The 15173-nt window shown below is 49.1% G+C and overlaps 1 protein-coding gene across 1 annotated transcript in view; it reads left to right on the top strand.

Moving 5' to 3' along the window:
- dnah6 (dynein, axonemal, heavy chain 6) overlaps positions 1-15173 on the top strand; it is a 197577-nt gene that overhangs the window by 50877 nt on the left and 131527 nt on the right. The window contains exons 30-34 of the mRNA XM_056280529.1: positions 36-203; positions 345-493; positions 12294-12401; positions 13338-13464; positions 13735-13947. Coding sequence (XP_056136504.1) covers positions 36-203; positions 345-493; positions 12294-12401; positions 13338-13464; positions 13735-13947 — 765 coding nt within the window. The remainder of the gene's footprint in view (positions 1-35; positions 204-344; positions 494-12293; positions 12402-13337; positions 13465-13734; positions 13948-15173) is intronic.

Genomic DNA, 15173 nt, shown 5'->3' with positions numbered 1-15173 from the left:
ACTAACTCTCTCACTTGAAACCCTACATTTCATAGCTGTCCCAGTTCATGTTTGAGGGCCGAGAAGTTAAGCTGGTGATGACATGTGCAGCTTTCATCACTATGAACCCAGGTTATGCTGGCAGGACAGAGCTGCCCGACAACCTCAAGGCTCTGTTCAGACCAATAGCCATGATGGTGCCCAACTACGCACTCATTGCGGAGGTAGCATGCTGTTTCTGGCTGTGTCTTTGCATCTTTGTAAACATAGATTTGCGTCCTTGTGTAGCTAATTTCTTCAATCATGATAACTCCCGCCCTTTTTCCCCATATGATTCTCTCTCCATCGCCACCTTCTCTCTCCAGGTGATACTGTACTCAGAGGGCTTTGAGTCCAGTAAGACGCTGGCAAGGAAGATGACCCAGATGTACAAGCTGTGCTCTGAGCAGCTCTCCCAGCAGGACCATTATGACTTTGGCATGAGGGCTGTCAAGTCTGTCCTGGTCATGGCTGGGTATGAGACCCTCACACACAACACACACAAGCGCACAATCACATGCATGGACACACAGCAAGACAATTAAGGTTTATTTGCTTGCCCACGTAACCGGGGTCCGACTAAAGGGTCCGACCCTTTAGTTGATTGGGTAACGTAGTTGCCCGTGGGGTGGGAGACCCAGGTTCGCATCCAAGCTGTGGTGGTTCCTGGCTGTCCCCTGAATTTGCTACATTGGTGTCAGCAGTGGGATGGTGAGATCATGAAGCCACCCGAAGCACATGCCCACAGGCGTGAGGGAGCTGGTATGCTGAAGTGCAGGGACGCACTCCCAGAAGGGGGGGGGGGTAATGTAACGACCACGGAAGACTAGACTTGCTAGCCCTTGGCTAAGAAGTCAGACCCTGCAGTCAACTGGTTAACGTAGTCGCCCGTGGTTCAGGAGACCCGGGTTCGTGTCCCAGCTGCAGTGGTTACCGGCTGCCCCCTCAATTTGCTACACCCACACACAGCGCATATTAGTAAACAGTGTTCAATATTCATCAATTTTCTGTGAGAGGGCATTCAAGCTGGTTAAAGGAAAAATATGCAAAGTAAGATCATGATTACTATATGTGGGTTCACTGCAGCAAGACACTATTATCGGTAAGACAGTCTAAAGGGGTGCTGAGCTGTTCTGCTTCCATTAAGTGTTTTGATGATGGGGTTGTCTGAAGTGCATGGGAAGCCATACAATTCAAACCAGTGATGAGTCAGAGTAGAGGTAGAGGATGTGTCTGATTGTTAAAAATGGACTCTTTTTTTTTTACCTATGACAACAGGAAATGAGTACTTCTCTAACAGTGTGTTCTGTGTGAAATTCCATCAGCAAGTCTACTACAGTGTTCAAAACAAGGTTTCATCATTGCTCAGCTTAGAAGTGGGTTAATAGATGGTAAACGGGTTTCTAGAGTTCCTCATTTCCTCCATCCTCTTCTTATCCTGACATAGATTGATTTCTTTATCAATCACCTGCTAGTGACCTTCCAGAGCCTACTAAATGTTGCAGTGTGCATGCTGTGGTTATAATCAATAATAGGTAGAAATTAATTGACATGTTGAACTACCATCTTTTAGATTATTTTCTCTGACTTTTCCTTTGCAGGAAGCCTGATGCATGCACTTATGCACTTATGCTTAAACTGTAGTCATCACCTAGAACTGTCAGCCCATCGACCTGCTGAAGTAGCTGCTGCTTACTGTTGCAGTAACAACTGAGCTCACCTCAGGCTTAAAAGAAGCAGACAAGTTTCTCCTCAATGATGCACCTACTACTTATTGTGCTAAAGGGCCGTGTGTGTTTGTGTGTGTGTGTGTGTGTGTGTGTGTGTGTGTGTGTGTGCAATAACACAAAAACTACCATCTGATATGCCTCCTAAAACCACAGCAAGGTCATTTTGACCACGTATAATCAGGAGAGTGTAAATTATCATTTTGTCCAGTACTGAATCAGCAAAATCACAAATCAATTCAAAAGGTGTGAGAATGACAGACAGGAGGATAAATACACGGAGGAAAAAAGATAGAATGTTGGGATTTGAAAAATACTAATCTAATAAAAGAAATATCATTAAGTGTTGGCAACCGGCACCCATCAAGATATAAATATTTTTTTCATACTAGAGCCTTAATAAGTCAAAAGATGATAATAAATTGGGCGGCATGGTGGCGCAGTGGTTAGTGCGGTCACCTCACAGCAAGAAGGTTCTAGGTTCGAGCCCTGGGGTAGTCCTATCCTTGGCGCTTTGCTCTGTACAACATCTAAAATAGTCTTGGTTAGACTATTGCAATGCACTTCTTGCTGGTCTCCCAGCCTTTGCAAGCCAGCCGCTGCAAAAAAATCAAGAGTGACGATGTGCGCTTGGTTTTCAACTTGTCAAGATGCTTATGCATTTCACCTGTCTTTGTGTGCTGACATTGGCTCCCTAGACAGTTGCTCTTTTAAACTGCCATTAAGGCTAAACATTCTTATTTCATTCAAGAAGGACCAAAATTACCCCCTTTCCAGAACAACGTTAAACCATTCTGATTTGCAGCGTGGGCCAGCTGGTGATTAGTGAGCTACTTGTTGCACACTAAAGCTAATTGCACTTGACATGACATGCAATCTTTGCTATGATATGATACGATTACTATTCAGTGCTCTGAATAGGTGCTTGTAGGTTGACACTCAAATATATCTAATCTTGTAAGTGGCTTTGGATAAAAGCCACTGCTATATGAGAAGATGTATACGTATATGTAATAAGCACGTCTGTAGGAGTGTGTGTGTGTTTGTGTGTGTGTGAGAGAGTGAGTGAGAAAGAGTGAGAGAGACTATGCACTTACCAATGGCTCTGTGAGACAATGATAAAGCTGCTGACTTTTTCCCTCTTTTATGCGAAACTGTCTTTGTTAATCTGTTTGTGTTTGTTACTTCTGGATTTGAGTTCTTAATTACGACTTCCTGTCTTACTTGTCTGTTTTTAGCCATCTGGCAAATTCTGTTAATGGCCAGTATAGTATTTTCCAAACCCGGTGTGTATGGGTATGTTTGTGTGCAGACAAAACGAACAAGAAAAGTAGAGGGCGAGAAAGAGTTTGCAAATACCTGCATGTAGTATGTAAACCCAAAAGTCCCAGGGACCACAGCCCTGCCTGGAGCTGTGCCCTGTGACAATCCCGGTGTCAGCACAACTCCTGCAACATGGCCAACGACCCAGCACAGCCCAGAAACACACCTGTACCCACTTCTCCCCTCAACGAGAGGGAGACTGAGCGACACACCTGGCCCCAATCAGAGGCTGATGGGGAGCCCAAGGATAAAAGGGAGCCAGAGACAGCTGTCGGGGAGGGAGAGAGGTAGTGATAGTTGTGTTGGCTGCCCAGCGTAGGAGCCAAGGAAGACGGGAGCCAGCCGGCTGAGACGAGGAGCAGTAGTCGTGCTGAGCGTTTTTTCAATTTGTCTTGTGAATAAATGCTCACAGCGGGCCAACCTGCCGACGGTCTCTGTTTCGTTGTTAGGTCGGGTGCTAAAGTTCCCCCGTGGTTGTCACAGTTGGTGGAGAATGCGGGCAGCGTGAAACCACTACCAGAGCACCTGATTCAGCAAAGCAGACCGTGGACAGCCGAAGCTACTGATCCAAGCCCAAACCAAGCAGGCTGAGGGCATGGCCACTCTCCAGACGATGGTGGCGCAGCTGGGCGCCTGACACACCACGGCGCTGCCCGGAGGGACACCAGCCAGCCGTCTCACCAAACAAACACCAGAGGACGACGTGACGGCGTACCTGGAGGTCTTCGAGCAGGTGGCAACGCGAGAGGGCTGGCGCGAGGCACAGTGGGTGAATATCGTTGCCCCGTTCCTGACGGGAGACACGCAGCGAGCGTACCAGGACTTGGACACTGTAAGTTCAGCCGATTATAAAACTGTTAAGAAAGAGATTCTGAACATTCATGGACACAATTTGGCTACTAGGGCCCAACGGGTTTTCTCGTGGGAATATAATGGCACCGAGCCGGTGCGCAGCCAGTTGGCTCAGTTGCGAAGGTGGGCCACCCAGAAATCCCCGACCTCAATTGATGAACTAGCTCAAGTGCTGGAAGCATACCAGGTAGCCCAGCAGATGAAGGGCGCGGCCGCCCAAAGTGCTCGCCCTAGGGAGGCGCGGCCCGAGAGACAGGTGATAGGTGGGGAGCGGGGCACACCAGCCCCACCCACCACCTCCCAGAGAAGAACCCAAGCACCATCACCCCGAAAGGACTGGTACTGCTATTCCTGTGGACAGAAGGGACATCTAGCTCACCAGTGCCCCGGCGGAGGCGAAGCATCCATGCCCATTGCCAGTGCCCCAGAACCCCCTTCAGCCGGACGCTGTTTATTCTCCGACTGCCTGACCTCCGAGGGGTCCGAAGCGCCCCGCCTACCGGTGTAAGTGGGGTGTCAGGATACGTGGGCTCTTCTCGACATGGGCAGTCACCTGTCCCTGGCCCGGCCCGACCTCGTCGATGGCCCCCCAGGGGAGATGGTGGAAGTGACCTGCATACATGGCGACGTCCTCAGCTACCCGACTCATCACATTGTGATCCAGATTCCAAAGGGTACGTATGCGGTACAAGCGGGGGTAGTCCCAGAGCTGCCGGTTCCCCTCTTCCTGGGCCGAGACTGCCCCCTGCTGGAGAAGTACTGGGGTGAATGCCGCGACAGAGGCCGAGGTCGGCCACGTGCCACCCGGAGGCGCAGGGACCGTCATCCCGCTGCGTGCGCAGCTCTGAGGTCCCCCACACACTCGACTGATGAAGGGCCTGGAGAAGAGGATGACGTGGCCCAGCGTGAGCAACAGGCCTCCCTGGAGATACCGGAGACCGCAACCGCCAGTGAGCAGGCCCGCCCACTGCCCGCCATGGACAGCCCTGACACCGCCACGGCCTCGCCAGCCCCAGCTCAGCAGACAGGCCTGGACCCGGACAGCTCCCCCCTCACCACGCTGTCGGACTTCCCATTTGCTGCTGGGGATGGAGCCGCCCGAGAAGGGCGATACGCAACAACACAGCTGGAGGACGAGGTCCTGAGGAATGCCTGGGTGCAGGTGCAAGTCCACGATGGGAAGCCCCTAGATCTGGCGAGTCCCCTTGTTTATCCTCACTTCGCCACCCGGTGCAATCTACTGTATAGAGTAGTGAAAAACAATGGGGACGTAGTAGAGCAGCTGGTCGTACCCCGGCCATATGTAACCAAAGTACTGTACATGGTCCACACCCACCTATTAGGGGCACACCTAGGAATGGAGAAGACCCGGGAGAGAATTGAGGCAAGGTTTTATTGGCCTGGGTTGAAGAAGGAAGTCTGTGATTATTGTAGGGAATGCCCCGATTGTCAGAAAAATGCACCCAGGCCTACCGTATGCAACCCCCTAGTCCCATTGCCGATAATTGAAACCCCATTTGAGAGAGTGGCTATGGACATAGTGGGGCCCCTCCCTAAGACCAGCAGAGGCCACAGATATCTACTGGTGATGGTGGACTACGCCACTCGGTATCCTGAAGCTGTGCCACTGTGTGCCGCCTCTTCCAAGTCTGTAGCCAGGGAGCTGATGCTGCTGTTTAGCCGGGTGGGGATTACTAGGGAAATCTTAACAGACCAGGGCTCCTGCTTTATGTCCAGGATCTTAAAGGATCTCCTGAGTCTCTTACAGGTGAAGCAGCTGAGGATGTCTGTGTACCACCCCCAGACAGATGGGCTGGTGGAGAGATTTAACAAGACCCTCAAGAGCATATTGAAGAAGGTAATCGACCTTGATGGGAAGAACTGGGACCAGCTCCTGCCACATGTGCTGTTCGCCATCCGGGAGGTACCCCAGGCCTCCACTGGATTCTCCCCGTTCGAGCTGCTGTATGGGAGGAGACCGAGGGGGCTGCTCGACCTGGCCAAGGAAGTCTGGGAGAGCCGTCCCTCCCCCCACCACTCCGTCATCGAACACGTGGAGGGGATGAAGAAGAGGCTGGCCAAGATCTGGCCGGTGGTGCGGATGCACCTGGAACAGGCCCAGCAAGCCCAGGCCCGGGTGTACAACAGAGGGGCCCAGGTGCGTACCTTCCAGCCAGGTGAGAAGGTACTGGTCCTAATCCCCTCATCTGAATGCAAGTTTCTGGCCAAGCGGCAGGGGCCTTATGAGGTGGTTGAGCAGGTGGGGAAGGTGAACTATGTGGTAAGACAGCCGGGGAGACGGAAACCTACGCAGCTCTACCATATCAATCTGCTTAAAAAGTGGCACTCTCACCCTGTCCCACAGCCCGGTCCAGTGTTTCTAACCCACTCTCCCCACCCTGAGGTTCCAATGGGAGCCATGTTGGGGCCCAGCCAGCAGCAGGATCTCCGTGAAGTGGTCCTGCAGCACCAGGACGTCTTCTCAGAGCTGCCTGGGCGAACTACAGTGACTACTCACGACATCCACACCGAGCCAGGGGTGACCGTTCGGGTGAGGCCGTACCGGGTCCCAGAGGCGAGGCGGACAGCCATTCAGGAGGAGGTAGAAAATATGCTGAAGTTGGGGGTGATAGAGGAGTCTCAGAGCCATTGGTCTAGCCCCATAGTCCTTGTACCTAAGCCAGATGGGACTTTTAGGTTTTGCAACGATTTCAGGCAGCTGAATGCGGTGTCCAGGTTTGACGCCTATCCCATGCCCCGGGTAGACGAGCTCATTGAGCGGCTAGGGCCAGCCCGTTTCATTACAACCCTGGACTTAACTAAAGGCTATTGGCAGGTTCCCCTGACGCCGGCTACAAGGGAGAAGACGGCGTTTGCGACCCCAACCGGGCTGTACCAATACACCGTACTCCCGTTCGGGGTACATGGGGCCCCCGCCACCTTCCAGCGGATGATGGACCGGGTCCTGGGTCCTCACTGGGCCTACGCCGCGGCCTACCTGGACGACATTGTGATCCACAGCGCCACCTGGGGGGGTCACCTGACCCACCTGCGAGCCGTCCTGGGGGCCCTGAGGACCGCAGGCCTCACAGCCAACCCGCGGAAGTGCCGCCTCGGGGTTGAGGAAGCCTCGTACCTGGGCTACCGAGTGGGACGAGGCAACATGTGGCCCCAGGAACCGAAGCTGGAGGCCATCAGGGAGTGGCCCCGCCCTGTGATGAAAAAAAACAGGTGAAGTCGTTCCTGGGACTGGTGGGGTACTACCAGAGGTTCATCCCCCAGTACGCAACCCTGGCCGGCCCGCTTCACGACCTCACCAAGAAGAACCTACCTGACCGTGTTCTCTGGACCAGTGAAGCAGAGGAGGCCTTCACCATGCTCAGGCAAGCCCTCTGCTCTGATTCCATACTGGTTACCCCTGATTTTGCCCTGCCTTTTGTGGTCCAAACTGATGCTTCAGCCATAGGGGTGGGAGCAGTCCTCTCCCAGGTGAAGGATGGAGAGGAGCATCCGGTGACCTACGTAAGCCGCAAGTTCCTGCCCCATGAGCGGGCCTACTCCACGATAGAGAAGGAGGCATTGGCCATCAAGTGGCTAGTGGAGAAGCTCCGCTACTACCTCCTGGGGAGACGCTTCGACCTCGTCACGGACCACGCTCCGCTCCAGTGGATGGCCGCCGCCAAAGACACGAACGAGCGGGTAACACGATGGTTCCTTATGTTGCAGGATTACAGTTTCCGAGTGATGCACCGCCCGGGATGGGAGAACGCCAACGCCGACGCCCTGTCCCGCCGCGATGCCTGCCTCTGGGCCATACGTGGGGACCCTGGCTTCCTTCTTGGGAGGGGGAGTTGTGACAACCCCGGTGTCAGCCCAGCTCCTGCAACATGGCCAGCGACCCAGCACAGCCCAGAAACACACCCGTACCCACTTCTCCCCTCAACGAGAGGGAGACTGAGCGACATACCTGGCCCCAATCAGAGGCTGATGGGGAGCCCAAGGATAAAAGGGAGCCAGAGATAGCCACCGGGGAGGGAGAGAGGTAGCGATAGTTGTGTTGGCTGCCCAGCGTAGGAGCCTAGGAAGACGGGAGCCAGCCGGCTGAGACGAGGAGCAGTAGTCGTGTTGAGCATTTTTTCGATCTGTCTTGTGAATAAATGCCCACAGCGGGCCAACCTGCCGACTGTCTCTGTTTCGTTGTTAGGTCGGGTGCTAAAGTTCCCCCGTGGTTGTCACAGCCCGAAGAGGTAACACTGAGGGCAGTCTTGACAGGACATGGAAGCGAGGCAGGCCAAGCTAACTGCTAGGCCATGCAGACCGGCAGTTCCGATAACACCATGCGAAGCCCGGCGGCGGCCTTGCCTAGCCCATTACTGTGTTTTTAGTGTCACCATGTGGAGTGTGAGGAGGTGTGTCGAAGATGTCAGGCTGGGAGAGCTAGCGTTGTATTGGCTGAGGGAGCTTGGTCTGCTGCATCCTGTAGGCCCAAGGACCACGGCTCTGATCGGAGCTTGGCCTGAAGAGGAAACACCAAGGGCTGTCTGACGGGATGGGAAGCAGGTTAAGTTTAGCTAACTACTAGCCCATGCCGACCGATGTATACATTAGTTTGGATATACGTATGTGTTCTTGTAGTTCTTGTAGTTTTTGGATATGTGTTTTAGTCTTTGTGTTGCACTGCTGTGGGCTGGGGCAAATGTTCATGTGTGCAAATGCATGAAATTAAATGACAAAGTGTTTCTGATTCTGATTCTAAACAAGCATCTGCGCGTATGAGCATGTGAGTGGATGTTGCATGTTTGCCCTCTTGCCTTGATGATGCAGCAGAAGGCAGTGCTTCCGACTATCATTTATGAATGAGTGTAAGAACAGTGAGTAGGGCATCTTCATCAAACCTGATTATCTGGGTTTTTAAAAGGGGAGAGAGATGGATGGGTGAGTTTGGGCATGAAAGGACAAGGGAGGTAGACAAATGAGGAGGCGTAGAGAGTGAACAGCTTGAGGGGGAAAAAACAAAACACAACTCCCTGTCTGCTCGTATGCATAAATGAATAAAATAGCTAAAGCTCTGGGGACCACTATAATTGGCCTGTGATTCATTGTCCTTCTATCCTTAGATATTGCATTTCTGAGTCCGTTAGTTCCACAGCAGGTGCACATTCATTATCCAAACACTCTAATGATCTCAATGATTTTTACTCCTATTTCTACTAAAATTGAGCCACTCTGTTTTGAAGAGCAGACGGTGTAATATAGAAGCCTCTGCTCAGGCCAGCAGCTTGTTGTGTCAAATGTCTGCATGTGTAATGAGTCTGTTTTGCGCCAGTGGCCCATTTGTTTAGCCCAGCCTCTAATAGTATCTTAATAGAATGAAGACAGTTAGCTTTGAAGAGCAGCTTGGGGTGTTAATTCTTAATAAATGCCTACTAGTTATTATATGGGCTGCATCCTCATTTGGAATTAGATAGCTTTCTTACCCAATTAGTACTTTTCACTGTTGTCATGGAAATGCAATAAATAAATAAATGCATCTAATCAGACTTAATAAGCAATATCAACTTTTTGTTCCAATATTTTTTGCCATCTCTTTTATTAATTAAAGTGTGGATGGAATTTCTAATTCAGATGTAGCAAGATAAACTTTCCTTCCTATGGTTATGTTTAATTACAGTGCAGGAAACACAAGGCACAACCAAGTTGTCGAATAGAAAACAGCAGGAAAACAAAGAAAAGATCATTAAGTCTCCTCCCTGTGCCTACCTCAAGAGCCAGAATGGTGACCAATACTACACATCTAAATAATTATCTATATTGGAATGTGTATTTGACCAAATAAACTGCTTTTATTGTATGTGTGTGTGCGTGTGTGTGTGTGCATGCGTGCATATGTGTGTTTGTCTGTCCACGGCTAATCTCGGAAATTACCGGACCTATCAGCCTAAATTTTTTTCACCGTTATAACTGTATGATGAAGAACCTCTTGTGGTTGTGGTGATTCAAATCCTTTGAAAGTGTGTGTTCTCGCTAGCGCTGCTCCCTCTCCCTCCCGCTCTTCTAGCACACTCGACCAACACTGCTCTCTATCACTGCCCAATCTGAGTCAACCCTGCATGTGTGTACATGTGGGACTCAGATTTAACATTTAAAATAATTTTGATGATCCAAGAATTGTGAAAGTTATAAAAGAATAACTTCCTCTACGTTGCAGGCAAAACAGGAAGTGTTGCATACTTGTCGCTGCCCAATCTGAGTTAACCGTGGGTGTGAGTTGTGCATGCACGAGCATAAACAGTATACCCAGCTTTATTACAATATGAAAATAAAGACAGGGTTAGGGTTAGACTAAAATGGTCACATAGAAAACCTTTTCTTTATGGAAAGTGCAGGTTTATATTAGACTTGGTCAAATTTGTGTGAGGGTCTGCCTAGGAGGCTGCACATCCACAGACTGACAGGCAAAATGGTTTTATTAGGTAGATTTTTTAGCTTGAGCTGCATATTAAAAACTTTTTTTCCCCATATTTCCCATTCAATTGACTCCGGTGCTGTGCCAAAGTCTTACAATGGAAGGAAAAATACTGTTTTTTGTATCCGTATGTGCGTGTATCTGTCTGCAGCTAATCTTACATCCTGCTGGGCCTGTCAGCCTAATAATTTTTGTGCACAGTTATGACTGTATGATCAAGGACCTCTTGTGGCTGCAGTGATTCACAACAACAAAAATTGTATACCACAACTGAGTGATAACTCGTCAGCTGGTTTTTCACCCAAGTCCAAGCACTGAAGAAGGGGAGGTACGCAGGCAGTGCCTCCGTATTTTCCCTTCTCCCGTTAGGTGAAAAGGATCTGTACTCTACTGAGGGCACTCTTCTAGTTTCTATATGAGATATGGATTCTATGTATCTAGTGATGTCTGTTTGAGATGTCTCTTCGATGTTGTCCAGTGATTTATAGATGAGAGGCCAACCCTATGGTGTGTAATACTCTCTCTCCTCTGTCCTGATACTCCTGGACTTTCAGCTGTGTTCTACACAGTGAACCACCAGATCCTCCTCTCTACCCTCGAGGGGCTGGGTGTCACAGGCTCGGCACTCTCAATGTTTGTATCCTACCTGAAAGGTCGCTCCTACCAGGTGACATGGAGGGGATCTGTGTTGGAGCCTCGCAGACTGACTACAGGCATTCCACAAGGTTCAGTTCTGGGTCCTCTCCTTTTCTCCCTGTCCACGACATCCCTGGGTTCTGTTATTCACTCGCATGACTTCTCTTACCATTGTTATCCCAATGACACCCAGCTGATCTTGTCCTTTCCTCTCTCTGACACACAAGTAGAGACACGCACTGATGTGTGCTTGACTGACATCTTGGAGTGGATGGCGACACACCACCAGTAGCTCAATCTGGACCAGACAGAGCTGATGTTCCTCCCGGGGAAAGGTTGCCTGCACCGAGACCTGGCCATCACCATTGACAACACCATGGTGATGCCAACTTGGACTGAGAGGAGTCTGGGTGTGATCCTGGATGACCTATTGTTTGCTGCAAACGTTGCATCAGTTGCTCTCTCCTGCAGATTTATCCTCTATAACATCAGGAGGATTTGCCCATTCCTCACCGACGAGTTGGCACAGGTGCTCATCCAGGCTCTGGTCATCTTCCGGCTGGACTATGGCAACGCGCTCCTTGCTGGGGCCCTGGCGTCGGCCATCAGACCTCTGGAGCTTGTTCAGAAAGCTGCAGCTTGTCTGGTGTTCGACCGCCCTAAGTTCTCCCACATAACTCCCCTTCTCATGTCCCTACACTGGCTCCCAGTAACTGCTCACATCCAGTTTAAGACTGGTGCTAGCCTACAGGGCAGCGAAAGAAACAGCTCCTTCCTATCTCCAGGCCATGGTCAAGCTCTACACCCCCGCCCGATCACTTCGCTCTGCTGCCTCGGGATGCCTGGTTGCCCCATTGCTCAGAGGCCCCTGCTGCCGACCCAGTCACATCTCTTTTCTGTCCTGGCCCCACAGTGGTGGAATGAACTCCCCACTGATGTCAGGACAGCGGAGTCGCTGCCAATCTTTCGGCGCAGGTTGAAAACTCACCTCTTCAAGAACTACTACCCTGTTACTTGCTCTTAGCACTTATTGTATTCACTCATTTTAGAAAAAAAATCTCTTTCTTGTGCTTTTACTTTAGCACTGGTTTTGCTCTTAGATGCTTATTTAGAGAGAAGATGCACTTATGACCTCTGATGACTAGTAGTTCTCCTGATTTCGTACATTAAATACATTTATTTTAAGTTGCTTTGGACAAAAGCGTCGGCTAAATGACTGTAATGTAATGTAATATAATGTAATGTAATACTCTCTATATATCTAACCTCAGGTCTCTAAAAAGAGAGAACCCCAAACTCAGTGAGGATGTGGTCCTTATCAGAGCCCTGAGGGACTCTAACCTTCCCAAGTTTCTGACCAATGATGCTGTGCTGTTTGGGTAAGGCCGATGGCAAACACAACCATGAGCAAATATGGATACACAAACACCCGTGTACACAGACACATAAACACACCCACACATCAAGTTGCTATCTGTCATCACCATAAGAAATACTAAAGCAGCTAAGGAGCAAGCATGCTCACACACAAACATGAATACACACACGTACATGCACAAAATCCTTGGCGGCGCAGTGGTTAGCGTGGTCGCTTCATAGCAAGAAGGTCCTGGGTTCGAACCCCGGGGTTGTTCAACCTTGGAGGTCATCCCAGATCTTACTGTGTGTGGAGTTTGCATATTCTCCCTGTGTCTGCGTGGGTTTCCTCCGGGTGTTCCGGTTTCCTCCCACAGTCCAAAGACATGTAGGTCAGGTGAATTGGCCATATTAAATTGTCCCTAGGTGTGAATGTGTTGGCCCTGTGATGGCCTAGCGGCCTGTCCAGGGTGTCTCCCTGCCTCTGCTCAATGACTGCTGGAATAGGCTCCAGCATCCCGCGACCCCGATTGGGATAAGCGGCTTGGGTAATGGATGGATGGATGGACGGACGGACGGATGGATGGACATGCACAAAATCCTGTCCTTAGTTGTGTTTCTCTGAAAGTCATCTGAACAGTACACATGGAAAACAACTTTTACTCTCACACCTTTGCCATGAGTATGTCCAAAACCAGGTAAGACAAAGTTCAGGCACTCTCAGGGAGGGGCATAGAGGAAACAATTCCCCTTTTCTCAGGGTTTATTAGACAAACAGCTCTCTTTTAAGGTTTGACACGCCATAAGTTGAAATTCCATTTGCAAGACTGTCCACATGAATATATGATCATGGGTTATGAGAAACTGTTAAAGATAAAACAAAACAAAACTAAACTAAACTCCAAGTAGAGTATTCAAATGTCAGCATATGTGTTGTGGGTGCACTCCCATTCCCTCAGAGGTATTCTATCAGACCTGTTTCCTGATGTGTCTATCCCGGAGCATGACTACGGTGTGTTACACTCTACCATACTTGAATCCCTCGTCAAGCGTAACCTCCAACCTCTGGCCAGCATGACCAATAAGGTACTAGTGGAAGAATATATGTCTAGTATTTTGTTCTGTTTTGTTCGGCTATTAAGAAGATTAATAGCTTTACTTTAAAATGCCTATTTTTTAGCACATTCACCTGCAAATTGATTAATGGAAAATACATCAAGTACACATTTAGGTGTTTAGAACAAATCTTTCCAACCCTGTCTTTCAAATGGAATATATTTGATAACATTTTCTATTCCTTTCCATCATTTACCAACCTCTATCTGATTTTCTGTTTTTTATCTCTTCTTTTGCAAGGTGATCCAACTATATGAGACCATGATAGTGCGGCATGGTGTAATGTTGGTGGGGCCCACAGGTGGAGGAAAGACCACTGTCTATACCATCTTGGCAGACACTCTGGAGATGCTCCACCGAACAGGACATGGAGCCAAAAACTCTTTCTTCCAGCCGGTCAAAACCTGCGTCCTCAACCCCAAGTCTGTCACCATGGGGGAGCTCTATGGAGAGGTATGGAGAGGGAAAAATGGGCAGCCAGATGGATGAATAAGAACATTATTCATACACAAATATAAAGGTTAACTAGTCACAGGTGTTTCTCGATGCTCAGATGAGCTACTCCTGGTACTCCCAGTCTCTCGTCACCTTAATGATCGGAGTTCGAGAGGCACCATACAACTTATGTCCACCGCCAAAGAAAAGGACCCATGTCTGTGGTTGAAAGCACTAAACATAACTCTTGTATGGTGTTTGTGTTTTTGTTTTTCTCCCAGTGTTCGCGGGCCTGGTGGACCCATGAAATTTTGGGGTATTTAAAATAATGCAGCCATAACAAATTATTGTCTCTATTACAAGCAACTTAGGCAAATATTGTTAATATTTGCCATTTACCTGTGCTAGATCAAATTTGTTAATGAAAGTGCTATTCGTTTTTTGTGATAAAATGTGATTTTTGTATAAAAATCAATTGTAATCAAGATGTGTGAAATATATATTGTTTATCTTGAACAAATTTAAATGAAACAAGGTTTTCATCACTTTTGATGTTTATTGCTTTCAACTGAACAAATTGGAAAGATAATTTCATGCAGCATTTTTTGGAAATTATAAATGAGCCCCACTGAACACAAATTCATCCTGGTTACACATCACATTAATCTTCTTCTTCTTTTGGCTGCTTCTGTTAGGTGTCGCCGCAGCAGATTATCTGTTTCCAACTCTTCCTGGCCTCTTCATCTTCCTCTGTCACACCAACCACTTACATATCCTCCCTCACCACATCTATAAACCTCCTCTTTGGCCTTCCTCTTGCCTGGCAGCTCCATCGTCAGCATCCTTTTCCCAATATACCCAGCATCTCTCCTCCACACATGTCTAAGCCATCTCAATCTTGCCTCTCTTGGTTTGTCTCCAAGCCGTCCAACCAGAGCTGTCCCTCTAATATACTCGTTCCTAGTTCTGCCCTTCTTTGTCACACCCAACAAAAATCTTAGCATCTTCAACTGTGCCACCTCCAGCTCCACCTCCTGTCTTTTCATCAGTGCCACCATCTCCAAACAATACAACAAAGCAGGTCTCACTAACATCTTATAAATCTTCCCTTTCACTCTTGCTGATACTCTTCTGTCGCAAATTATTCCTGAAACTCTTCTCCCACTCCACCCTGTCTGTACTCTCTTCTTCACCTCTTTACCACAGTCCCCGTTATTTTGAACAGTTGACCCCAAGTATTTAAA

The sequence above is a fragment of the Lampris incognitus genome, chromosome 5 (assembly GCF_029633865.1).
Source record: "Lampris incognitus isolate fLamInc1 chromosome 5, fLamInc1.hap2, whole genome shotgun sequence".
NCBI classification, from domain to species: domain Eukaryota; kingdom Metazoa; phylum Chordata; class Actinopteri; order Lampriformes; family Lampridae; genus Lampris; species Lampris incognitus.
The sequence above is the reverse complement of the archived record's forward strand: the minus strand, read 5'-3'. Positions and strand labels throughout refer to the sequence as shown.